The 26,404-nt window shown below is 44.2% G+C and overlaps 1 protein-coding gene across 2 annotated transcripts in view; it reads left to right on the plus strand.

Moving 5' to 3' along the window:
- The first annotated feature begins 4,935 nt into the window (after window positions 1-4,935).
- abcc8 (ATP-binding cassette, sub-family C (CFTR/MRP), member 8) overlaps window positions 4,936-26,404 on the plus strand; it is a 79,687-nt gene continuing 58,218 nt past the window's right edge. For both annotated transcript variants that reach the window (XM_042109141.1, XM_042109142.1), the window contains exons 1-8: window positions 4,936-5,192; window positions 9,252-9,393; window positions 10,642-10,763; window positions 12,577-12,743; window positions 15,707-15,949; window positions 19,785-19,973; window positions 25,460-25,624; window positions 25,880-26,035. In XM_042109141.1, the coding sequence (XP_041965075.1) occupies window positions 5,045-5,192; window positions 9,252-9,393; window positions 10,642-10,763; window positions 12,577-12,743; window positions 15,707-15,949; window positions 19,785-19,973; window positions 25,460-25,624; window positions 25,880-26,035 (1,332 nt within the window). In that variant the 5' untranslated portion in view covers window positions 4,936-5,044. The remainder of the gene's footprint in view (window positions 5,193-9,251; window positions 9,394-10,641; window positions 10,764-12,576; window positions 12,744-15,706; window positions 15,950-19,784; window positions 19,974-25,459; window positions 25,625-25,879; window positions 26,036-26,404) is intronic.

Consider the following 26,404-nt stretch of genomic DNA (forward strand, 5'->3'; position numbering starts at 1 on the left):
GTTGAGGTCCACTGCATTGGTTATTGGCCTTGCCCTTTAATATATTTTTTACCACTCTGTGTGTGTGTGGTGTGTGTGTGTGTGTGTGTGAGAGGGAGAGCGAGAGAGAGCGCGAGAGAGATCAAATAAGTATATTTTGAAACACCTTTAGGGGGCAGTAGTGCACCTTTTGCAGTTTTTCTCGATCGTTTTGCTTTTGTCAACTCTGATATTATGTTTTCAAAACAATTGACACACAGGTCTAAACAGAAGCACTCTAAACAGAAGCCAAAATACGTATACTCTAAAAACATTTAAAAATTGCCGCAAAAGCACACGTTGCCAACACATCAACACAGCCTAGTCAAATCACCTGTATGATTTCAATCAATCATTACACACTGGACAAAGATGCAAAACATAGTTCTCAAAATGAGGAGTATCAGCCTTCATTTTTGCTATATCTGTGCCATAGTGCCATAAAACTGTGAAAAGACTAAATGTATTGAATACAAACTAATTGAATGCATTCTTCCTAAGATGTAATGGTCACTGACATGTAAGACAGTAAGCACCTATTTGTCTCACACAGGTAACCCAATGATGTTTGGAGTCTTTGTATGAGAACTGTTAAATGTTTTGAAAAAGGATGTGTTAAGGATGCGTTAAACCAATGAAAATATGTTATCACTTGCAAAAAGATGACTTCTGCTGTGTTAAAGTAAATATCATGATCAAGTGGATCCCAGTTTCATTAACTGCTTCTAAGCAATCGAGAAATCGAGAAAAACTGCAGGCTAATTCATATGTTGAAGGCACATGCGGACTACAGTAAAAGCCAAACAATAAACATCCAATACCAGCAACAGACATTTCAAATACCGTCTCTTTACAGCGTTCCGTTGTATGATGCATCCACCATTTAACAACAGGATGATGAATGACAATAACTCTAACAGAGACGTAATTGCAATGACAGACCTACATATTACTGTATAAAAGCCCATATTCAGATTGTGTGGGCCATATATCCTACACGATTTTTTGTTTCAGATCCAGAGTAACTGCATGTAGGCTATAGAGCAGCACTATGGAGGCGTAATGTCAAAGCGTTATGTAATGATGTAGACCATCGACGTTTTAGCGATTTTTCAAACGTTTTTGTAGACAATAACAACATTGACTGACGCAACTCTTCCATGGAAATTGCATGACCATCATTTTATTGCTCTTTGGGAACTCCGTGGCCTCTGGTAGCCTCTCTCTTTTCAGCACCTTGGCTAGTTCCACTGGGAGTTCGCCCCACCAGCCTCAACAACACATTTTTTCATGTACTGTATGGCCATTGACCAATATCTTCGTGGTCACGTCCACAGCTGACGCCAACGTCATCGGAAAATAGTCTAGGGCCTATACTATCGCCAATTAAAGTTGGTGGTTATACAATTTAGTGATTTGGATGATTAACCACTGGAGCCAGAAGATCTACAAACAACAAAAAGCCTTCGATTCTCCAAGAATCCAGTGATCATCTGAGTTTTAACTTTAGTTTAAATGTTGTTTGTCCGTTAGAGGGTCACAGGCTAATGAGGACTGATCCAGGGGACAGCGGCGTTTGGGAACCAAGATGCTTCAGCCACTGTACAAACCGGTATGCAAGCGGCCAATTTTTCAGACCTCTTAGATAATCACTTTATCATGTGTGTAATACGTGTTGGACAATGCGTTGATGGTTTACGCACTCCATCAGAGAACATTGTTCATTGGCGTAAGTCAATACGGAGTTTCAGGTTTGTTTAAATATTGTATTCATGTATTTTCGCCGCTAATTTTAGGCAAGTTGTAGGTTCATAAACATTAGCCACAAACAGAGAATTTCTCCTACTGTTGCTCTCATTGACGTTGGCGGTGTCATCATGTCATAGCCTACAGTGAAAAATGATGGATCATCCCAAAATGAATGCATTTTAATATTGGCATATTATATTATATTTAATATTGACATACTGGCATAATTTAGCGCATATGGCTGCCGTGCATCACCCAGGTGCGTGCTACATTAGTGGTGGTTAGTGAGGTTCCCCCTTAACTTTGAAACGCTTTGAGTGTCGTGAAAAGCGCTTTATAAATGTAATGTGTTGTTGTTGTATTGTGTTTAATAATTGGCTTGTGTTGCGTCGCATAGGAATAAGGTTATCAATTGAGGTTCTGTATTTGAGTCCATCTTATGAAGCACCCGTAGATGCTTGGACACCACCCTCAGCCGTTTTTTTTTCGTGGCAACTTCCCCGTGCGCGCGTGTGTGTGTTTCTCTGTGTGTGTGTGTGTGTGTGTGTGTGCGAGCGTGCGTGCGTGTCTCATGTGTCTTTCTGTCTGTGTCTGTGCGTTGGTAATGTTTTTTATGATGGAATATCTTCAATGACATTAAATGTCATTGAAGATCAAATTTTGTGTGTCTGTGTGTGCTCGCTTATGTTGCTGCTCGCTAGTATGCTTGAAGGTCACATTTGTACTATGAATCAGGTGAATAATGTCTGATGACACATGAATAATGTACTGTAATGGAGACAGCAACGGAGACATCGATCACTGTACGTGCATGGCAATCACTGCCATAGACTGCTTTGCTGCTTTTGTGTGTAGCCTACATATAGAGGGCTGTTACACGCTTCAGGTCTCCTGAAAGCACACACACACACACACACACACACACACACACACACACACACACACACACACACACACACACACACATTTATACCGGTAACTGTTACTTTATCTTACAAGCAAAGCATGCAAGGAATGTGCTATCTTTAAAGATGAGCCTGCTGTCTAACCTGTGTATGTTTGTGCTGCTGCTGGCCACTTAACACACCCAGCTCTACCAATCTGTTTAATGGGCTGTAATCTCAAACAAGGGCAAGAGAAGCACTCTCTCACCCTCAATCAGCCTCCATGTTATCGTAAACACAGGACAGTACAAGCCTGTCCAACCCCACCCCTCCCTCCCAGACAGATCATTTGGCTCTGGTGGTAGGACTACACCTCTGTCCACTCACTCCCTCTCTGACTCCCCCCCCCCCCGCACACACACACACACACACAAATCACCCCATCCCTGCTGATGGTGCCTCTGGGGTGATGGATCTCTTGTTAGGGCGGTGTAGTGGTATTGGGCTCAGATGGGTATTTTAGCACCAGGGACAGGAAGTGGGAGGAAGGGAGTGATGGCTTTTGCAAGTGTGCCCTCGGCTCAGGTGACAAGGTGGGGTGGTGACGAGGTGGGGTGGTGGGGTGGTGGGTGGTGACAAGGTGGGGTGGTGGGGTGGTGGGTGGTGACGAGGTGGGATGGTGGGTGGTGACGAGGTGGGGTGGTGGGGTGGTGGGTGGTGACGAGGTGGGGTGGGATTTGTGTGAGCGAAGACCCTTCCTAGATCCTATGCTTTCACTCTGTGAGTCTGCAAGGGTGTGCTTCAGTATGACTTAAAACCATCATTACTCTCTTCATATTCCTAAAAGTCCTTCCAATCATATCCTCTTCACTTGCGCATCACCGTACCTCTTAAGAGTCAATCATATCCTCTTCACTTGCGCATCACCGTACCCTTTAAGAGCGTCACATAGATCATACAATAATGTATTGATTAGGTGTCAGGTAAATGATTCTTGAGCTTGCGATCAATTGGAATTGGAGTTCTTGTATAGCCAAACAACATATCCAATCTCTCTGCCCTCAATCTGTCATATTGTTAGAGGACCAGTGAATTCCAGTGTGGTCTCCCAAGGGATTCACACACACACACACGCGCACACACACACACACACACACACACACACAGGGAATTGACAGTCACATGCTTATTCCTGGCACGTAACAGACGAAAGCACCAGCCTCTGATGTTGGGTGCTGCTGCATTCTCTCTCTCTTTCTTTCTCTGTCTCTCTCTTCTCAATATCTCATTCCTCCCTCTTTCTCAGTCCCGCCCCCTTCTCTCTCTCTCTTTCTTTCTCTCTCTCTCTCTCTCTCTCTCTCTCTCTCTCTCTCTCTCCCTCCCCCTACCTCTCACAGGTCTGCCTTAGTCTCTCTGACACACACACACACACACACACAAACAGACAGTGCTTCAGAGCTCCCATCTTGCAAGGTCACCGTTGAAATCTCATTCAGAGAGCGCGTGTGCAAGATACAGATAGACAGGAATAGCAGAGCCATATTAGAGGACGTTCACCGGGATCTTTTGGCTCCTGTACAGCTGTGTGTGTTGTGTGTGTGTGTGTGCGTGCGTGTGTGTGTGTGTGTCTGTCTGTCTGTCTGTGTGTCTGCGTGTGTGCTATTGCTTTCTCTTTGTGTGAGACGGTGAGAGCGCGTGTGTGGGGACAAGAGCTCGCTGACTTTTCCACCGGATGGCTTATTTGGAGGATGCCTGAGCAGGAGAGCGGCCGCGTGCGACACTGGGATTCCTCGCGGGCTCTGCTGGAGCACCGTAGACAGCTGGAGTTACGGCGCGTCTGGAGCTGCCGCCACTGTGTCCGTTCGCGCGTTGCCGCTGTCTTTCCCCAGGGACTGGGACTGTGAATGGGATTGCAATTTCTTCTCTGTGACAGGATGTAAAGGCAGGAGGGCTGTGCTGTGCTGTGCTGTGCTGTGCTGTGCTGCTCACCTAAACTCACAACTCTGAAGACACCGTCTCTACTCCTCAACTGTCCAGCCAGGGGCTCACTGGCATGCCCTGAGAGTGGCTTACTGAGGATCCTTTGTTTCTCTCCTCTCCTCTCTTCTCCTGTCCTCTGTCCTTCTCCCATATCTTTCACCTACTCATATCTCTCTCTCTCTCTCTCTCTCTGTCTGTATCTCATTCTCTGTTCTATTTCTGTTTTTTTTCGTAATTCCCTCTCTGTATCTCGTTTGTTTTCGTTCTCTCTCTGGTGTCTCCCTCCACCACTCCCCCCCTCTCTCTCTTCTCTCTTTGTCTCTTTCTCTCTTCTCTCTTCTCTCTTTCTCTTTCTCTGTCTCTTTGCCTCTGTCTGACCTGACCCACTGGTCTCCCAGAGTCCTGGCTCCACCATGTCTTTGGCGTTCTGTGGCAATGAGAACAACTCTGCCGCCTACAACGTGGACGGTGGGGTGCTCAACAACGGCTGCTTCCTGGACGCCCTCACCGTGGTGCCCCATGTGTTCCTGCTCTTCATCACCTTCCCCATCCTCTTCATCGGTGAGTCAGAGTTGTTCCAATAGCCACATCGGGCTTGTAATATTAGCTGCAATATATGAAGTCCTGTGTAACGATCAGGGCTCCGAACCGGTTCAAGGAACGAAAACGAAAACCGAAAACGAACGGAATTTTACGGAATTTTACGAGGAGCGGAAACGGAAACGAAAACAAAATGGTCTTCAACTGTTCCGGAACAGAAACGTTATTCTGAAATCCACAAAACCGGTTAATAATGTTTTTTTTCGTTCTCTATATATTTTATAAAATTTCACAAAAGCATATCCTAAGTGTTCTACTCGTTTGATTGTAGGCGAACAACCTAATAATTTGATTTCTGCAGTTTGAAAAAAAAAAACCCGAATAAATGGACATTTGGTCCAAATGTGTATATTTTGTCTTGCCGTTGTAATGTAACCTATCCGTCTGCCACTTCGGATCTTAGGCCAGCTCGTAGCGTAGGCTACTGAAACTGATTTGGAAATTGCTTGTAGCCTATGCATAATAGCCTATTTTGCCTGTCCACGCCTTGTCGTTTTAAAGTCGGGATTTGAAATGTTTGCGCAATTATAGCCTATTCTATGCAAACGGGATTAATGGGAAATTTGAGATAGGCCTTGTCAGCAACAGACAGGTTCGTTTATAAACAGGGTTGGAATTATAGCGCAAGCCTTTGAAGATCTCCATATGGATAAAATTTAGGCTGCAACCAGGTAAGGAGTTTAGCACGTATCCAGAAATATTTTTGATAAGAAATGATTTATAGGCATAGGTTAGGCCTACAGTAAATCTGTAGGCTATGGGATGGATAGCCCATCTGAATGTTTTTGGGTGCCGCCTGTGATTTATTATTTTGGGGCATAGCTACGGTATAGGCTAAATCAAGGGGAAATAATGAGTACGTCTATTCTAAAGTCCACAAAAATAGACTTGATAGGCCCGCCAAACACTGCCGGAACTTTAAGAACGAACGATATTTTGCGTTCCGAACCGGTTCAGGACCGATATGTTGGTGGCGGAACGCATGCAAGAACGAAAACGTTAAACATAGGCCTACCTGAACCGTTCGGAACGGAACGTTTGAAAAATAATTTCGTTTTCAAGCCCTGGTAACGATGAAGAATAGTGCAGCGATAGGCCAATATTCAGGGTCACTAGTGAATCACGTGGTTATAATCTGTCACCGTACTGTCACCTCATGCTGTGCTGATGGCACTAACAGCAGCCCGGTGCTATTGTAAAAATGCTTTGGAGCAGTGCTGTACATTGCGTCCATGCTGAATGAATGATCATAGAAGAGAGTGATCGTCTTGTGACAAAGAGGACAAGGTTTCAAGAGCTTTGAAATGAGACTCGATGCCTTAACGTTACGTTCACACAGAGATTAGTGTAGAGATGTCATTTCGCCGTTCACCGTCTCGCCCCCTCACCCATTAACCAGGGCCCAGTATCATTTATAGAGCTGAAGTCTGGGGCCGACCACGATGGTGAATGGCCCCAGTATCATTTATAGAGCTGAAGTCTGGGGCCGACCACGATGGTGAATGGCCCCAGTATCATTTATAGAGCTGAAGTCTGGGGCCGACCACGATGGTGAAAGCATATTCTGAGAACACGGTGTGGGAAGCATTTTTATTTTAGACAAACAAATGTGACCTTACCAGTGGAATTTACCAAGCAGAAGCCAGAGCAATCATCCCTTTGGGAGTCAGGTTACAAGCAGTCAACCCCCCCCCCCCCCCACACACACACACACACCGTCCCATACCATAGGTGTCAGTGGCATCCAGTGTGCCCTGCCTTGACTGTTTGTGTCAGGCTTGAACAGGCACCGTCAGCCAAAGGCAAACCCATTCCTCAAAGCTCAAGGGACACAGAAAGCTTAATACAGTATTAATATTAATACAGTATTAGTATACCATTGACTCCTCTATCTGCATGCCATTTAGACTCCTGGAAGTCCACTTGAGATGTGTGTGTATGGAGTGGTTCAGATGCCATTGCTCTGTAGGTATGACTGTTGGGTGCTACTGTATGTGGGTGGTGAAGTGAAAACGAGTCACTCTCCTGTCGCATCTCTGAGAGATCAGTTGAACAGGCGGTGCTGTCACACATCCACCTCCCCACCCCCACACAACCAACACACACACACACACACACACACACACACACACACACACACACACGCTCCTCTTAACATAATGTGGCTGGCAACAAAGACCCGGGCTCTGGCAGCAGGCATCGTGATGATACTTTCAAGGTAATCAACAGCAATGAGTCAGCTTAGGCCAAGGTCCAGGCCAAGTGTGAATTGTTGCATTAGGCGGACAGATGTGCGCTCTTGGCACAGACGGGAGAGAAATCATGAGGAACAAAAGGCCCAGCTGAGGGCCGGATAAGCTCCCAGGGTGGCTGCACCGTGATGGCTTCTTATTGCTCACTTTGGTCTCATCACGGGGCCACTGAACCCTTATGACTCACAACATATTGCTCATGGTCTCACGGCTCAGAAAACATTGCTCTCGCTCTTGGTCATAAGCCATGCAATTGCTTGTGAAATGTTCCTGTTCATGTCCTGTCGGCGTTTTGTATGCATACAGTAGTAATTGAGCAGTACAAGCTTCTGAACGAACAGATCATTTTTGAAGCAAAATATGTAATGCTTACAATAAAATGACACCTTCCTAAAATGCGACCCCTAAGCATGCATTACGCGTTGATACCAAAATGCCTGCATGAATAAATGTCACTACTGAGGAGATGAGACATAACAGCAGATGTTTCAAAGGCAAAATCATGCTATTTTTTCTTCGGAGCAAAGTGGTGCTTGCCTGTGCACATTTTAATTGTGCAGAATGTAACTCTTCATAACCTGTCATCACATAACTGAACCGTGAAGTGCTTACAGTAAATACGCAGCACTTGACTGTGCAAAAACTGTGCTGAAGTTGCATACCGTGCATAACCTAACTGATCAGAACTGGATTGCACTGTAAAAAAATAACATTTTATATTAAGATCAAAAATCCATTTGGTATTGTTTTAAGTATGAAGAGACTTACCTAGCGTTCTCTCACAAGATCATTTTGACTTCATTTAAGAAGACTTTGATTTATTTTAAGGAGTCTTATCAATACAAATTTGCTTACAGTAATGCACTGGCAGACAAATTTGCTTGTTTTCAGGATGAAACTTTTTAAAATAAGTCAAATTCATCTTAAATTAAGTCAAATGATTTTACAAGAAAGCGTTTATACAGGTCTCTTTATCATACCTGTCAACATTTAGCTTTCCAAAAACGGGAGATTTTTTTCCGTGGGGGGGGGTCAGTGTTTATACCAGATCTGTGTTTGCATATTTGATACGTTTCATACACGTGTTTCAACACTGCATTTCGGTCGTTGCTTTTACCTTAACCTTAACCTTACCTTAACCTTGCAGCCTACTTCCAAAACTCCAAAGCTGCTTGCTGTCAGATTTGGTTCCGAGGGCACAAGTTCAGTGTATCAACAACACTCAATAACAGTTTATGTGATGTGTTAATCAATTAAATTCCCAACAATTTCACAACAGCTAGTTCTGATGGAGTAGGTCATTCAACTAGCCCGCTTGCTTACGACATAACTCAGGCTGCGCAGTCGGCACCCGCTTCCTTATTTGGGTTTTGGGTTGCCAGGTTTTAGCCTGACAAAACGGTTGAAATTGAAAGTGATCGTGTATGTGTAGGGTGTATTTCATACACAATCTGGCAACCTGAATGGATCAATTATTTTAAAATGAAGTTTGATGGCCATGCAAATTACGGGAGTTTTCCGGGAGAAATAACAAAACGGGAGGGTGCTGGGAGATGACCTTGAAATACGGGAGAAACCCGGGAAAAACGGGAGTGTTGACAGGTATGCTCTTTATACTATAAGATTTTTTTGACCTTGATATACGATTAACAACACTTGGTTAGATTTTATTAGATTATTTAGATTATATTTTATTAGCAATTTTTGCAATCTGTGCAGAAATGACGAGTGCACAAGGTCACTAGCTAACTGACCGTCCCATTTGTAGGCTGGGGCAGCCAGAGCTCCAAGGTGCACATCCATCACAGCACCTGGCTGCATTTCCCTGGACACAACCTGCGCTGGATCCTCACCTTCATCCTGCTCTTCGTCTTGGTGTGTGAGATCGCTGAGGGCATCGTATCCGATGGGTAGGCTTTTCACACCCCTGCTGTGTTTTGTTGGATTGCTCAGTTGCTTAGTCACACATACACACACTCACACATACACACACACACACACACACACACACACGCACACACACACACACACGCACACACACACACGCACACACACACAAACACACACACACACAGAGACACACAGACACTAGACATGCAGGAAAGAGAGAGAGAGACAGACTGACAGACAGACAGACACAGTTTTGGATGCTAAAGCAGCAACACACACACCTCAAAACCACAAAAACACAGACAGGCTAGCACACACACCCCGTCGTGCAGACAAAATGTGCTAAGTCAAACGGATCACCTAATGCAGAGTCACACACGAACAAACACAGCTCCAGGTGTTCGCACCTCAAGTGTGAAACGCGTTGTCCCTGTCTGCCCCATCTCATTCTGCCCCTTTCAACAATAAAAACAAAAACAATGCTTGAACGTTCTATTTGGGCCCCAATCTACTTCCTCTGCATTAAGATAACGTATGGAATGTTAAAACGGAAGCCTTGTGGGGCCAACTATGATGCTGATAATGGAACTCTCTTGAAAGGGTCCATAGCACACACTCCTTCTACTCTCCACTTCGCTGCTGACCGCGTCGTTGGTCAGCAGCTAGCTAATCAGACTCAGCTCATCCATAACAGTCAGCCTCTCCATCCCAAGGGGAGATGTATAAGCCCCTTTGAGAAGGGAAGGTTGTTGAAATCGCTCTTATTGGCGAGGGTGGCTGGTATGTAGCCCTGCCCCACAGCTCACTTGGATCTTGGCAGGTTGTCCGCTGTATTCTGGGCCGGAGTGTGGACTGACAGATAAGATACTCCATCGTGTTCCAAATGTGTCTGGGACCAGATCCTGCGTTTTATATTTTGTCTGGTGTTTTGTGCTTTACAGTAATCTCCTTTCTCACATCTCCCCCTTTCTCTCTCTCTCCCCTCTTTCCCTCTCTCTCTCTCTCTCTCTCTCTCCCAATCTCTCACATCTCCCCTCTTTCTCTCTCTCTCCCCTCTTTCCCTCTCTCCCCTCTCCCCTCTCTCTCTCTCTCTCTCTCCCAATCTCTCCACATTTCGTTTTCTCTCCTCCTTTACTGGCCGTCTCTCGTATCTGTCCTCTTTTTTCACGCGTTTCTTGTTTTTTTCTCCACCCTGTCTGTCTATTTTATTTCTGCTCTCTCTCTCTTAACTACCTCTCCATTATTCTCTCTCTCTCCTCCTCTCTCAGGTTCACGCAGTCCCATCACCTACACCTCTACATGCCCGCGGCCCTGGGCTTCATGGCCGCCATCACTTCTATAGTGTACTACCACAACATCGAGACGTCCAACTTCCCCAAGCTCCTGCTAGGTACAGTATGTCCGCTCTCGTCCCCCATGATGACGGATTTTAGGTCACTGCGTGTTAATTAGCTGTGCTTTCCCCCCGCAGTGATGCGTCTTGTGAAACATATGTTTGGTGTAGGTGGTAAAAAAGGGTCAGAGTCACATTTGTGGCGATGTTGATGTCTGAATAGCACATGCAGTAGCACTGGCATATTGCTAGCGTAATTACATAAACTGCAGGTCATATACAGTATGAGGTATTATTCTTCCTATTAGGGTGAGGCTGCTAGTGTTATCTGTTATTCAAACCCATGAATAGCATAACAGCATAGCAGCTTTATTCTTTTGGTTATGGTTATGGTTATGGATTTGGCAGACGCCTTTGTTCAAAGCGACACATAAATACAAAACAACATAATATTTAAAATTGAACAGGGAACAGATTAGAATGTTGGTCCGCCTTTAAGGCCTAAAGATAAATATTAGCTATCTGGCTGCCATTTGGTGATAAAAGGGAAATAACTACTCAGACAAAGTAAACATGTAATATATCTGTTGATATATTAATGGTGATTAATTGTACCTTGCTCAATTCCTGTTGAGAGACACAGTCCATTATTATTATCTTTAAAACTTAAATAGAGACTACATAAAATGACTCTCGTCATTGCTGATTCTTTGATGTGTTCTTGTTTGGCCCCTTTTCTTCTGGCTGTTTCATATGCCATTAGCTCACACATATTTCAGTGTCAGCTGTAAATGTCACATCACTTTGAGTCATGTACCAGTAATCGTATTCACCTTAGGTCAACAATCACAGGTTACAATTGGCATTCAAGAGAGATGGCAGACCCCCCCCCCCCCCACACACACACACACAAACACACACACACATAGGGCGGTGCACATGTGCGCACACACACACACACACAAAAACACACATATATAAATGTAGACATACACCCACACCACATACACACACACACATACATTTAGATATACACTAACACCACATAAACATACAACACACACATACAAACCTACAAACACACACACACACACACATACATTTAGATATACACCAACACCAAATAAACATACAACACATACACACACACACACACACACACACACACACACACACACACACACACACACACACACACACACACACACACGCATTTTGGTTTCTGGGTCCACGTATGCCATTGTGTAGCCATTCCCACTAGAGATGTGGACATTTCCCTCAACATCTGCGGACTCCACATGGGTTTTCCGAGGACAATATCCCCACTGGTTCCGGCCAGTCCTCTGGGGACCACTGCCGTGATTTATCACTCGGCGCGGCGACCGAAGGCGGAAGAAGCCCGGAGATTAAAGAAGCCGTGCCCGTAACCTAACGCGGTCCTGTGCCCGTAACCTAACGCGGTCCTGTGCCCGTAACCTAACGCGCTTTTTTCCCACCATCTGCCTTCCAGTTCTGTGTGGATGTGCAAAGCAGTTCTCATTGTGTGGCTGTAATTATGTAGACTCTTACCAAGCTGCTTCTAAATGATAAACACTTACGATAAATGTCCTCAGAAAATAGTCCACAGACTTTGTTTTAATCAGTGCAAATTTGTCTTGATAAGACGTCTTAAAATAAGTCAAACTCTTACGTATTACATTTAGTCAAAACTGGCAAGGTAAGTCTCTTTATACTAATAACAATACCAATTACATTTTTTATAATACAAGATAGCACTTGGTTATTAAAGCATTTTTCTGCAGTGCAATGTTGTTGTAGTGTCATGTTGTGCTCATGTTCTGGCGGTTTGTCTGGGCCTTGCTTCCCTTAGTGTTGCTGGTGTATTGGGTGTTGGCGTTTGTGACGAAGACGCTGAAGTTTGCCAAGTACACGGAGCAGGGGGTGGGCATGAAGCAGCTGCGCTTCTGCATCACGGGGCTGCTGTCTCTGCTCTACGGCCTGCTACTCGCTGTGGAGGGCAACGTTATCCTGGGGCGGGTGAGAGCTTGAAGCTATCTGTGTGTGTGTGTGTGTGTGTGTGATGCACAGAGAGAGAGAGAGGAAGAGAGAGAGAGAGAGAGATGTGCAGAGAGTCTTTGTCTATGTGTGTGTGTGTGTGTGTGTGTGTGTGTGTGTGTCCTGTAATCCTGTAAGCTACATACCAACAGATCCTGGGCACTGGTCCTTTAATCCTGTAAACTACATACCAACATATCCTGGGCACTGGTCCTTTAATCCTGTAAACTACATACCAACAGATCCTGGGCACTGGTCCTTTAATCCTGTAAGCTACATAGCAACAGATCCTGGGCACTGGTCCTTTAATCCTGTAAGCTACATACCAACAGATCCTGGGCACTGGTCCTACCATCCTGTAAGCTTTGTTTGCTTTCCCCTTCCAGTTTTGTTTTATTTTTATTTCCTTTAGGACCACTTGTTCCCTGTCTAGAGACATCCTTAGTAGCTACTCGACAGTGCTCTTCGTCTAATCCCTGTCACCAGTCCAGTATTCATAAAACACAATTCATCCGCTGGGCGCTGACACACAACTCCAGTGAGAACTCTATTTACAGAGCCGGAGATTGAAGGCAGAAATTAAATCGCTCAGCTTAGCACTGTGGAGCAACAGAGCACATACAGCGGCCGGCGCTAACTCACACATTAATGACTCACATCCGCAGCACGACTGCACGGCAGAGGAAACAGCCTTCAGTGTGTGACTGAAGGGTTTTGTAGGCCTTCTGTATATCACAGCCATCACAGCCAGTTACCTGTCTCCGACACACACACACACACACACACACACACACACACACAGACAAAGCGTTCATCATGATGAGGCTCTCCAGCACTCCTCTCTCTGAGCTCTCACTGGACTCGTAAGCATCTCCGCTGAGAGGCAGAGACAGGGCGTAGAACTCCACATTCCATCATCTCCAACACAACAACTCCTCCGTCGCCTTTACTGCTGATGGAATCAGCTCATCAGCTTCTCCCCTCAGACAAAGCGATTTAGTCCGTATTGGATGCAAGTTATTGGCCCGATGTTGTCTTAGATCAGAGGGAGGAACCGAGGGACATTTTCTCTCTCTAAGTGCTGCTTTTCTTTTACTTGTGTTGTGATGATCACCCCCAGTCTACTGTCAGTGTGTGGTACCATTATAGAGATACGGTGATGATCATGATGGTATTGATCATCATGTCGGCTATGGTGATAGATAATAATGACGTTGTTCACTTTGGGTTGGCAGTGGTGGTGCACGCAGACTGCCAGCTGACTCCAGGGGGTTTCTTTCTGTATGGTTCGTTGCAGGGTGCTTTCTCCTTTCACAAACTGTGAAGTCATGCTGGTAATGTGATGGAGCTCAGAGAAAAGTAGAGTTGGCTGGGTTTTTATCATATATATATGCCAGGGGCTCCAGGCACCAGCTGTTTGTATTTTTGCGCTTCAGGATTCTATGCATTCCCTTTCTCCGAATTGCATTTATGCAATGTCATTTTTAAACCCATAAGGGCCCATGGCCACATGGTGACATACTCATTCAGTCCCTAGAAACATTTCCCTGGAAGGTTTTTTTCTCTTTCTCAGTTTTCATCTTAGAAATACATCCATGGGCTCCTATGAGTTAACTCTCAGGCCTTCTTTAAGTCATAGTTATTCATAGATCCCACCAAAGATCTAGTTTATCTTTTAATAGACCGATTGCAATAGCTTCTCTTAATGGCACCACTTAAGCAGTGTTATTTATTGCTGTCCAAACAAGCTACTACGCATAGGCTAAGACCTGTTTATTGCTAATGGTAAACCTCAAGCTGTGAGTCAAGGCAGTGGGTTTCTATCAGCAGTATATAAATAGCTGGCCGTGTAGTGGCTGTTCCCATATGCATAGAATGAAATCAGCTGATCAGTCGGACACTGCATGTAACCTACTTCTTTCTGAAAGCTGCAAGCTGGCTACCTAGGAGTCTGTCATATGTTAAAGTGGTACAGCACCTACTAAGGAGTGAAATAATGTGAATGTTCTGAAACATGCATGGCCTTACCCTCTCGGTGCAGTGTGTTTAAAAAGCTTTCTGTGTGAAGGCACGTCATCAGCAATTTCTAGTAAGTGGCTGTGATGCAAGTCAGGACTAAATGTAGGTCCAGGAAAGAGCTGACGTCCACCTCTCTGATTTTCCCTGAGCTGAATGTCATGCTATTACACACAAAAGCCCTCACCTTTCAAATAAATGGAATGAATGACCTTCGACCTTCAATAGCCAAGACACCCACTATCAACAAAATACTCTATCGACTGATTTGTGTCAACTTTTGGTCGTAAAATTGATCGGCAAACAAAGTCCACTTTCCTAGATATATGGGCCTCTATTTAAATAAAATAGAATATAATCCACATATTTACCCTATGCACTGGTTGCATTTTGACCCAGTCATACCTCTAAGGGCAGTGCTGCCCTTTGTGAGTGTTCCTTGATCCTAGTAGATTAGCAATAGCCTTGAGTCAACAGCATTTTAAGCTCACACATGCAGCGTGTAAGTAAATCATGCTCTCCACAGCTCTTCTGCAAAGGCCACTGTCACATTTACAGAGGACAGCTACAAGTTCACCAAGGACACTTAAAATAAACTGTAAGATTTTATGAGCTGGGGTGGCTGGTAGCTGTAACACCTAGCACTGTAGCTAAATACAGGACACTTGCAATGTGGTATTTGTATTGCTTTCTCTCTCTCTCCCTCTCTCTCTATATCTCTATGTATGTATGTGTGTGTATTTGTATTTGTATGTATGTGTATCTGTGTGCATGTGTGTGTCTGTGTGCTGACAAAGTGTAAGGGTTTATGCATGTATACACTGTTTGCAGTGTAAATATTTGATTCTGTGTGTTCTTACAGTCTGGGTTCTCTAGTCTACTGCACAGTGTGATGTGCACTGAAATCTTGCATTGGTCTTGTGTTGCAGCGATACGTCTGCTTCCAGCAAGCCCCAGAGGTCAAGCCGCCAGAGGACCTTCAAGACCTGGGCGTCCGATTCCTGCAGCCGTTCGTCAACCTGCTTTCCAAAAGCACATATTGGTGGATGAACACCTTCATCACCAACGCACATCGGCGACCCATTGACCTCAAGGTCCTCGGCAAGCTTCCCATCGCCATGCGAGCGATCACCAACTACCTGAAGCTACGCAAGGTTTTCGAGGATCAGAGGGTATGCCATGTTTGTTGTTAAAGGCATCCTATGCAAGTTTTTTACCGTAATACAACAGATTGTCCGTGTCCAGGGGGAAAGGAAAAAACTGCATTTGATTCTCTTGATAGCCTTGAAAGGCCTTACTGTTCATTATATAGCCATGATAAACATTTGATATGTGTTATTATAAGAAATAGTAGGGCCTGCTTACACATGATTCTGTAATGAATCTCAGCTCCTATGTTTGTTTTATGGTGATATAGCATTAGCAGTTGGTTTAGCAAGTTAACCATACTAGCTAGTTTCTGGCGTAAGCTGACTGGAGTTGCAAAGGGAAATCACAGATGTGCCTACACTGCCCAAGACATTACTTAAGCAATCAATGCCTATCAAGACATTACTTAAGCAATCAATGCCCCATCACCACCAGGGGAATGAAATTGAACTGGAAACCTTTTTCACACAGAATGGCTTTCATATACCATCTGAGCTAATTAACTGATAAGCTGTGATGGTGTGCAGAGCAGCCAGAGGCATCTCCCATACTTTAAAAAATAAGCATTTGTGTTTGTGATACTCTTGGCTGTCTTCCATTCAGTCCCATTCTTCCATTCAGTCCCATCTGAATTCTTATTTTCACAATTGTATTGTTCTGACGCCCTCTTGCACTCTTGAGATCCAGGTCAAGGTTTACTTCATTGCAGCAGCTGAAAGAAATGGCCTTGGAGACTTCTTCATAAAAAGACGGGGGAAATGTACATTTTACACTCCCTATCATCATATTTCTTTGTTGTTTTTAGTATATTTTTTGGGGCTTATTGCCTTTATTTGGATTGGTCAGTGAAGTTTGACAGGAAGTAAGTGGGAGAGAGAGATGGTGTGGGATCGGGAAATGACCGCAGGTCGGATTCATACCTGGTCCCTGTGGGCACTTGGACCCACACATGGTATGGACACTGCAGTCCCCACTGTAGACCCCCCCCCTCCCCAATATATTTTAAAATATAGACCCTTTCAACAATAAAAACAAAAACAATGCTTGAACGTTCTATTTGGGCCCCAATCTACTTCCTCTGCATTAAGATAACATATGGAATGTTAAAACGGAAGCCTTGTGGGGCCAACTATGATGCTGATAATGGAACTCTCTTGAAAGTGTCTATAGTATCATAAAAGCACCAACTACCGCTCCTTTCGTTCGAAAATTCTAAAACAAAGTTGTTTTTTGATACTTCAAAATAACATTTGATAAATTAACCTTACATTTTCCAGTAGCCACAGGTGTGTAGATTTGAACAAAATCTGGTTTGGTTTTTAACGGGAGCATTTACTGCCTTCAAAATCTAATTCACCGTGATCGGAGTTTGGTGCTGGGCTAGTGGGTGTCCTATTTCCACCCTTTCACACGGCACATCAACGTTAGACCGAGAATTCTCGTCGCAAAATAAAAATTCTACTGGAGCTCTAAGCGGATTTGTACACGCAGCCTTACAACACTGTTTACAGCTCTTCGAGTCATGGTAAAATGTCATTTTTGGTACATAGCTAATTTAGATACATTTATGGTGTGGATGCTTGCGTTTTTTACTGTAACGAATCCGCCGTCTTGGTTTGTATAGAAATGAAAATGAAGTGACACATACACATAAGCGAAAATAGGGGACGGGCGGTAATATGTGACGTTCCGATATGACATTTAAATAAACATAAATTTTATAGATGCATATTATTAAGCTTATTACATCATGCCCATTCATCTACTCCTCTTGTCAATCCTATTGTATCCCTCGGGAGACATAGAGATTAACATCACGCTGGTCCTTGGCTTTTGAATGACGTCCTGAAGCACTGTTCTTTACTACTGACCTTATCTGACCCGGAGTCAGCCAACCCAAAGGATGAACACAGGAAGAGCGCCCTTCCACGGCAAACAAACCATGTGAAATTCCCCTGCACGTCCACCCCTCCATGTTACACCGCCCTACTTCCTAGCCATCCATGACCCCACACCACCACCCGAACCTCCCCACTCCACCATGCAGACCTTTGATGGAGATCTGAATGTGTGTGTGTGTGTGTGTGTGTGTGTGTGTGTGTTTGTGTGGTGGGATGGCGGGGGGAGTAGTGGCTGGGGTCAGGGTCAGGGTTTTCCACTGTTGTGGTGTGAGCCATGGCTACGTGGACAGTGTGAACACGCACTCTCCCCCCCCCCCACCCCCCCCCACCCCCACCCCACCCCCTCTATTTTCTCTCTGGGTTGCGGAGAGTGGGGACCCTGTTCCCGTTTCCACTGTGAACGCGGGGACCCCGTTGACCTCCAGAAGGGTGAAGGAACTCCATGGGAACGAGAGCGAGTGAAGGAAGCCGGAGTGCGAGGCCCCTCCGGAGTGGAGCGTCACCCGGGGGCCCCCTCTTTGAACTCCAGGTAAACGGATGCTCCGGACGCACTAAGCCGCCGCGGGGTGCGTCACGGCTCACGCGCCAGGATGTTTTCAGACGATGCGAGCGGTCACGTCTGTGCTGGACGTCTGCTGTGCACTCCGCGCCCTGCTCCTCCAGGGGTTCACAGCGCTCGGACTCCGGCTCGGACGACACGTCCTGCTTCAAATGAAAACAAATGGTTTGATCAGCGGCTGGAGGGAGGCTGAGCTTTAGCAGGGACGCGCTCGGGCGCGCTGTTGGCGGTGACTGGTGGGAGGCCGGATATGGGGACTTTGTGTTGGATGGGGAGGCAGGATGTTCAACAGCTTTAGGCAATTGCAGTATTCTGTATGAGAGAGAATAAAATGCAGTCTATTTTTCATGTTTTTTTTTTTTTTGCAGAATTGTCTGTCAAAAAGTACAGTTCTTTCCAGGTCAACACAAACTCTTCAGAGTTGCATTATTCAAGTGGTGCTGTGACGTGTATGATGGAGAAATATGTAAATTGAGTTTTTGCTTTTGCATAAAGCGATACTTCACCATTTGGGGAAATACACCCATTTTCCACCTCCCCAATTAAACAATTGAGTTTTACCTTTCCCCAGTTCATCCAGCCGTTCTCTGAGTCTGACAGTAGCACTTTTAGCTCCAGCTCACTGAATCTCTCCTATAAGCTAAAGGTCTAATCTGATTCAATGAGCTGGAGCTGAAAGTGTTACTGTCAGACTCAGAGAACGGCTGGATGAACTGGGGAAAGGTAAAACTCAACAATTGTTTAACTCAAGGGGAGGTGGAAAACGAGTGTATTTCCCCAGATGGTGGAATATCCCTTTAAGAGATGCATATATGTTTTCAGTGAATACATATATATTGTGCCTATTGCCTGAGTAATATGACAAAAAATACAATATATGTCTTATTGTCATGAACACAAACCAAACAAAATATAGCTTATGACAAAAATGAATTACTTAGAAATTAATTAAAAAAGCTTGTTTTAGCCTCTTCACGGACACGGACACAATGAAACTGAGATTTATCATTAGAATTATTGTGATTTATGTTCATAATAGAATAATCATCGCACACTAATAGTGTGTGTTTCACATAACATACCAGTACTAGAAGAAAAGAAAATATTCTGTGTGAGAGTTTATGTTTTTCTTTTATGATTATCACATTCCTCTCCTTTCCAAATCCTGCCCTCTCCTCCTCCCTCTTGTCCCATTTGTTCTTTTCTCTTCCTTTGTCATTCTCCACACCTTCCTCTCTCTGCCTCTCCCTCTTGTTCTTCATCTTCCTCACTGTCTTTCTCCCCTCTCCCTCCTCATCCACCTCGTCCTCTCCCCCTTTCTCTACCTCCCCCTTGTTATCTCCCTCTCCCTCTTCATCTCGTCCCTTCCCATCCTCCTCTTCCTCCCCTCTCCTCCAGAGGCCTCAGGACAGCCAACCCCAAGGACCCCAGTTGATCTGGAAGGCCCTGCGAAAGGCCTATGGGAGGCCGCTGATCCTCAGCATCTCCTACCGCTTCATGGCTGACCTGCTGGGCTTCGCCGGGCCACTCTGCATCTCCGGGATCGTGCACCACATCAGCAAGGAGAACCGCACCATTCAGCCACCGGTGAGAGAGCGCAGCTGTTTTTGGAACCAATTGCAACGTTATATAAAACGTCTTTGATCCCTATTTGTTCAGCCAGTGATGAATGTCTGAGATGAGTGCTGTCACTGCAGTTGAGTATACACTCTTAGGGCTCTATTAATGCGCGGTCTGAAGCTGATGGTTTAAATATGTTTAGAGTGTGGCCAATCCAAAATCACTACCTGGACGGTGTAATAAGTTCGCTTCTTGTTCGCTTCTTGTCTTAATCAGTAATGGGTGTGTTTTGGACAAAACATCAAATGAGAGTGGCATCTGTCATTTCCTTTTAGAGCAAGAAGCGCAACATCAAACAGCGTGTTAGTATTTTAGTAGTCAGGGCATCTGAAGGAATCTGCTAGCATGAGACCGTGTAGGAGGATTCCACTAAACGTTGCTTAACTAAAATGAGTGTGTGACTAGCAGAGTATAGCCTACATGTGTCTGCACTCACCTATTATTTGAACTCATCCAAACTGAAACTTCACTGTGGTCTCATAGGCAACGACAAAACAGCTTTACACTTAGTTATTTACGATAATACGCCTAACCATAGCTATTTTTTTAATTCACCATTTTCATTCTCAACTGGAGCACATGGTGAAAAATGCATCACTGAATGTAAGACAGGAACAAGCCTTTTCGTCACGCTTGGCTCCACATTCTGCTGGGTGTAAGATAGGGCCTTTACTGTCATTTTAATACTGTTATCATTATCATTATCTTTCGCTTACCAATGGCCCTGGGTCATTAGTTTATTTATTTATTTATTTATTTATTTTGTTCTCCATAAACCTGGATGGTTCAACTCTCCCTTCACTACACATCACAATTACCGTACTGTACATTTACATCTAGCTGACGCTTTTATCCAAGGCGACTTACAAAAAAGGCAAACGATTAAGGTACAGTGCCACAAGGACATGTTAGTACAGAAATAAGTACTAGGCTATGTGCATAGAATGGAGAAAGGGGGTAGTCAAGTGGTAAGTGCTAGATTAAGCATGTGCAGTTGTTAGTAGTGCTAGGAGAGGAGGTATGACTCAGATTTCCTTGTTGGTTTTAGGGCATCGCGCTGCTGGTCATATTCCATCTCTGGTAGTCAGCACAGCGGTGTTCATATCAGTGCTGGTGCCCGTAGGTGGCGACGTCTGTTGGCAGGCCGACTCATCAAAGATTTATGTGGCCAGTGCCCTGCTGTCTAAGCCTCAAATATCAGGCGCTAGGTGCCCCCCAGAGAGGTTATGATCTAGTGTCTGATTGAGAGTGCAGTGAGAATCAGAATCAGCTTTATTGGCCAGGTTTGCATAAAGTTAACAAACAAGGAATTTGGTTAATCTTTGCTCTCAAAGTACAACACTCACTTAACATATAAGAATAAAAAATAAAAAACATAAAAAGAGTAAAATAATAAAAACAGAACAGTAAGAATAGAATGAAGGGCAGTAAAATATGGCTATGTATGCATAAGAATAAATACAGCAGTCGCAGGGTCATTGGCTGAGAAACTGGTTCAATGTGGTTTTGTCCCTGGTGGGAATCTTGATATGCTGTTTGTATTTGGGGAGTTCCTGATTGAGATTGGCGCTGTTAAAATCCCCAACAATAATGGCGAGAGAGTCCAGGTGTTAGCGGAATGTAGACACCGGCCATAACAAACAAAGATAATTCCCGCAGAGAATACATGTAGAAGGGCTTACAGTTTATGAAGAGTTCTTCCCTTGTAAAAGTTACTGGTGAAATATTGCAGAAAACATAATAAACACACAAAAACAAACAAAGTACTAGAGAGCGCAGCCATTCGTGGCGCCATCTTGGAGCTGCTCACGCACCACACAGTCTTCCATTACTGAAGAACAAAACAACTCATGGCCTTACCATGCAGATCCTCTCCAGTCAGACACAAACAGATTTTGTGGCACCAGACGCTTAATGATTTGACTGCATTTACAGTATGTCCTTAGGCTGACGAGCCATACCCATATCAAGATGTAGGGTCTGGGAACTATCCATTGGCATCCCTCAATCTGAGAGGCGGGATAAATGGTTGTCTTTCAAATTTCCTATGCATGCAATAGGATAGCGATACAACTGATGAGTCCCATGCATTTTCCCACCAGCGGAGCTAGTTGACTAGTTGATCAAACTTTTGCCAATTTAAAAAAAGCTTAACTCGAGTCATGAGTTATGAGGTCATTCAAAGACCGCTGTTCTTCAGCAACAGCATCCATCTTCTTTGTTTTCAAGTAGCAGGGAATTCACACGGAACCGCCGCCGACTCTCGATACACGCTGCGATTGGCCTGACCGAAGTTTGGTTTTTCCAGCTTGCAAGCCAATGGAGAGTTGCTAGACTACCCTGCTGCCACTAGGGTCCGTCTAGATTTCTAGGCTAGTATGTCCTTACAATATGCATGGACATAGACTTCACATATGTGTTATTTCATGGTGCTTTTCCGTCATTATCACTGTGGCTAATCTTTTGGCATAATTCTCTCAGACCATTCGATTTTTTATGGATGGCACAGCGCAGTATTTTATACACAACCGTATTTGGCAATTAGATAAGAATTAGCAAATTAATTGCATTTCTTTTGTTAGCAAATTTCCCCATTGCATTTTTAGACGAATATGAAGTTGTTCTGCATCTTTAATAAGCTGGTAATGGTATGAGGTCCAGAAAGGATCCTCAAGGAATAAGAGTTGAATGAACTTGATGAATATCAGAGCACTAATAAATAATTTAGAATGGGATTTATTTATGATCTGCCAGCCCTCTACCCGCAGAGAAGATAGATAAGGTGAGAAATAGAGAGAGAGAGAGAGAGAGAGAGAGAGAGAGAGAGAGAGAGACGCCAGATGGGGCATCGCTTTGTTCTACCATAGATGGTTATCTCAATATTACTAGCCTGCTCTGTCACATGGGCACATTTTGTAGGGGCCAGCAGTCTCCTGTGGAATCTGAGTTTCATAAATCTGGACACACATTTTGTCCTTCCAGGCCACCGTACACATGCACCATGCATGATCAAAACACACATGCACCATACATGATAAAAACACACATGCACCATACATGATAAAAACACACATGCACTATACATGATAAAAACACACATGCACCATACATGATAAAAACAAGGTCTCTGATCTTGACACACATGCACCATACATGATAAAAACAAGGTCTCTGATCTTGACACACATGCACCATACATGATAAAAACAAGGTCTCTGATCTTGACACACATGCACCATACATGATCAAAACAAGGTCTCTGATCTAGACACACATGCATTATACATGATAAAAACAAGGTCTTTGATATCCATCTGGTTCCTGCTGAAGTCTATTTATCATTTTCAAAGCAAGGAGACTGTTGCTAAGGAAATCTCATGCAAGTCTAGAGGTCAGACTTGCCTTTTGTGTTTTTTTTTTGTGTAGACTGATGAAATCAGTATGATATGGACTGAGGAAATATGATATAAACTAATGAAATTAATATGATAGTAACAAGGAAATTAGCCCAGCTTCCGAGGCTATTATCCTTCCAGCAGATACCTCCTCTTCAATTTGCAGGAATCCTTCAATCAGGCTGCACTGTGATTGCTCACCCTAAGGACACATCCTCAAAAGCCACCTTGTCATCTGTGTTGCTATGACGCCAATTGGAAATCATGGTTGGCGTGATGTGTAATGCACAGTGGGAATAACAAGGAGAGAGGATGGCTTTAGGTACTGATTAAACGGGAGTCAGCACATCAGGAAGTCTGGACACAGGGTGTCCTTGAGCCGCTGTCACCTTTAGCAGCCTCCTTCTCTGCATTTTCAATCGGGGGAGCAGTGTGCTTGGCAAGGTCACACTGTACTGTACACTGTGTGTGTGTGTGTGTGTGTGTGTGTGTGTGTGTGTGTGTGTGTGTGTGTGACCTATCCTGTGAGTCATTCAGTGCAACATCCGCCATTTAGCTGTAGGCGAGGAGCCAGTGTGGGTGTCAGACATTGCACACGAGGTGCAACATTTAATGACGGCCCATTGATTGATGAAGGATCAAGGAGTGATGGATTTTCTTGAACTCTACATGAGTGTTTTATGAATATGGAACTGTAGGTAATAAATGTAAGTAAAAGGTTTACAATAGTGTGTATGACATTGAGTACTTATGCGTGGCATCATTTTGATTGATGGATAATACTGTAAGGCAGCGTTTCTCAAACTGTGGGTCATGCCAGGTGGGGTGCGAACTGACGTGAAAAACAGGAGTTTTTTATTTATTTTTTTATCTGTAGCCTAGGCCCAGGTAGCACCCGATGCGCAATGGACGCACTGTGTTATTCATAGGGAAGCGCTCGTGTCAAGACAGCTTAGTTAGTCCCGACCTGAATGAGATTTTGAACATTGTTGTGAGAGTGGTGAATTTCATCAAGACCCGGCCCTTAAAGCGCGTCTATTCTCCGCACTTTGCGAGGAGATGGGAGCTGACCAAAAGGCTGTACTGTTTCACAGCAAGGCAAGGTGGCTTTCCTGAGGTAAAGTGCTGTCGCGTGTTTGAGCTTCGAGTCGCCTCTTCTTGGAGGAAGAGCGCATGTTTGAATCTGCAAGCACGTTCACTAATGAACATTTCTTGACGAAGCTCGCCTATCTTAGAGTGATATATTTGGAAAGCTCCATGAGTTAAATCTCCAGTTACAAGGCAAAGACAAGCACCTACCTCACCTAGCAGATAAGATTACTGCATTCACAAAAAAACTTGAGGTATGGGACAGGCGCCTCGATCGCGACAGTATTATGCCTTTGAGAATCTGAGTGAAATCGCAGAAACGTCTGATTCGGGAGCCACTCTTGTGATCCCATGTACTGAACAGTAGGCCTACATCACATCCCTGCAAAGTTTATTTCAAAAATATTTCCCAACCAGCAGTGCTCAGTACGACTGGATTATGGATCCATTTAATGCAGCATGTTGGTATTTCATTGAATATATTGTACAATGCTGTAAAATATTGGTCTATGCTTCCTAATATGTTGCTGGAAAAAAGTAATATGTGTGTTCAATTTACAATGGCACATTATGTATTCATTTATTATTATATCTGCAGCACCATCTGATCTTAACTCTGCTGAAGAGTATATATTTAGAACTTTATTACAATTTCAATAAATTTGACAATTTTAAGCTTGACCTACCACTTTCTTAGAGCTATGAGGGACAGGTGGGGCTCGAAAATGCCCCCTTGATCAAAGTGGGGAATGAAAGATAAAGTTTCAGAACCACTGCTGTAAGGGTAAGATGGATGGAGACTAGGACAACGTTGCCCTGTGTGTGTGTGTGTGTGTGTGTGTGTGCATGTGCATGCATGTGTGAATGTGTGTACAGTATGTGTGTATTATGTGCAATCCCCATGGGTTTTCCTCAGTTTGAAGGTTGTGTTTGCTTGAGTGCTGATGCGTGGGTCACTGTGTTGATCAGGTGAATCTGCTGGGGGTTTACTTTATCTCATCGCGGGAGTTCCTGGCCAACGCCTACGTGCTCACTGTGCTGCTCTTCTCCGCGCTGCTCCTGCAGAGGACCTTCCTCCAGGCCTCCTACTACGTGGCCATTGAGAATGGCATCAACCTGAGAGGGGCCATACAGGTACCAATGGGGAACATTTAGTTTAGCCAGACCACTCAAAAGATGGCGTCACTAAATACAGTTAGACAGGAACTGAAACATGGAAACAGTCCAGATGAGTATGTGCTTGAATTTGTCCTCATTTTATCCAACTCTAGAACAAAAGTTAGACATGCACTATATTATGATGCATATACCTATATACAGATGTATGTGTACCTAAAGTTTTTCTACAGCTGCATTTAAAAACTGACTATTTTTTGTTGTTCAATCTAGATGAAGGTCTACAACAAGATTATGCGTCTCTGCACATCAAACTTGTCGATGGGCGAGATGACCGTGGGCCAGATATGCAACCTGGTTGCCATCGACATCAATCAGCTCATGTGGTTCTTCTTCTTGTGTCCAAACCTGTGGGCCATGCCAGTTCAAGTAAGCCAGCCAATCAAATACTTCTCGTGAGGTTCATTTTCAGTTCTTATGGCCAGTATCATCCTGACCCATTGGCCTGGTGAACACCTGAGCAATTCTCATTGTTTGTTGGAAAAACAAGCAGCATTGATTAGCACACGCATAGATGTTACACAGCTTTGACCTTATTGGTCAACTTTGTTGTCCATCTATTTCTTTTCTGCTGTTTGCAGTTCAATATACTACCACTGCAATCTGCTACGGTCAGTTCAATTCAATAGGATAGTATGTATGTCTTTCCATTTATGTCTCTATGATAAGTTGACCAGTTTGTAGCTGATAGTAAAGATTGCTGTTCCCTTTCATCCAGACATTCTTAATGATTACCGG

This window comes from Alosa sapidissima, chromosome 11 (genome assembly GCF_018492685.1).
Source record: "Alosa sapidissima isolate fAloSap1 chromosome 11, fAloSap1.pri, whole genome shotgun sequence".
NCBI lineage: Eukaryota > Metazoa > Chordata > Actinopteri > Clupeiformes > Clupeidae > Alosa > Alosa sapidissima.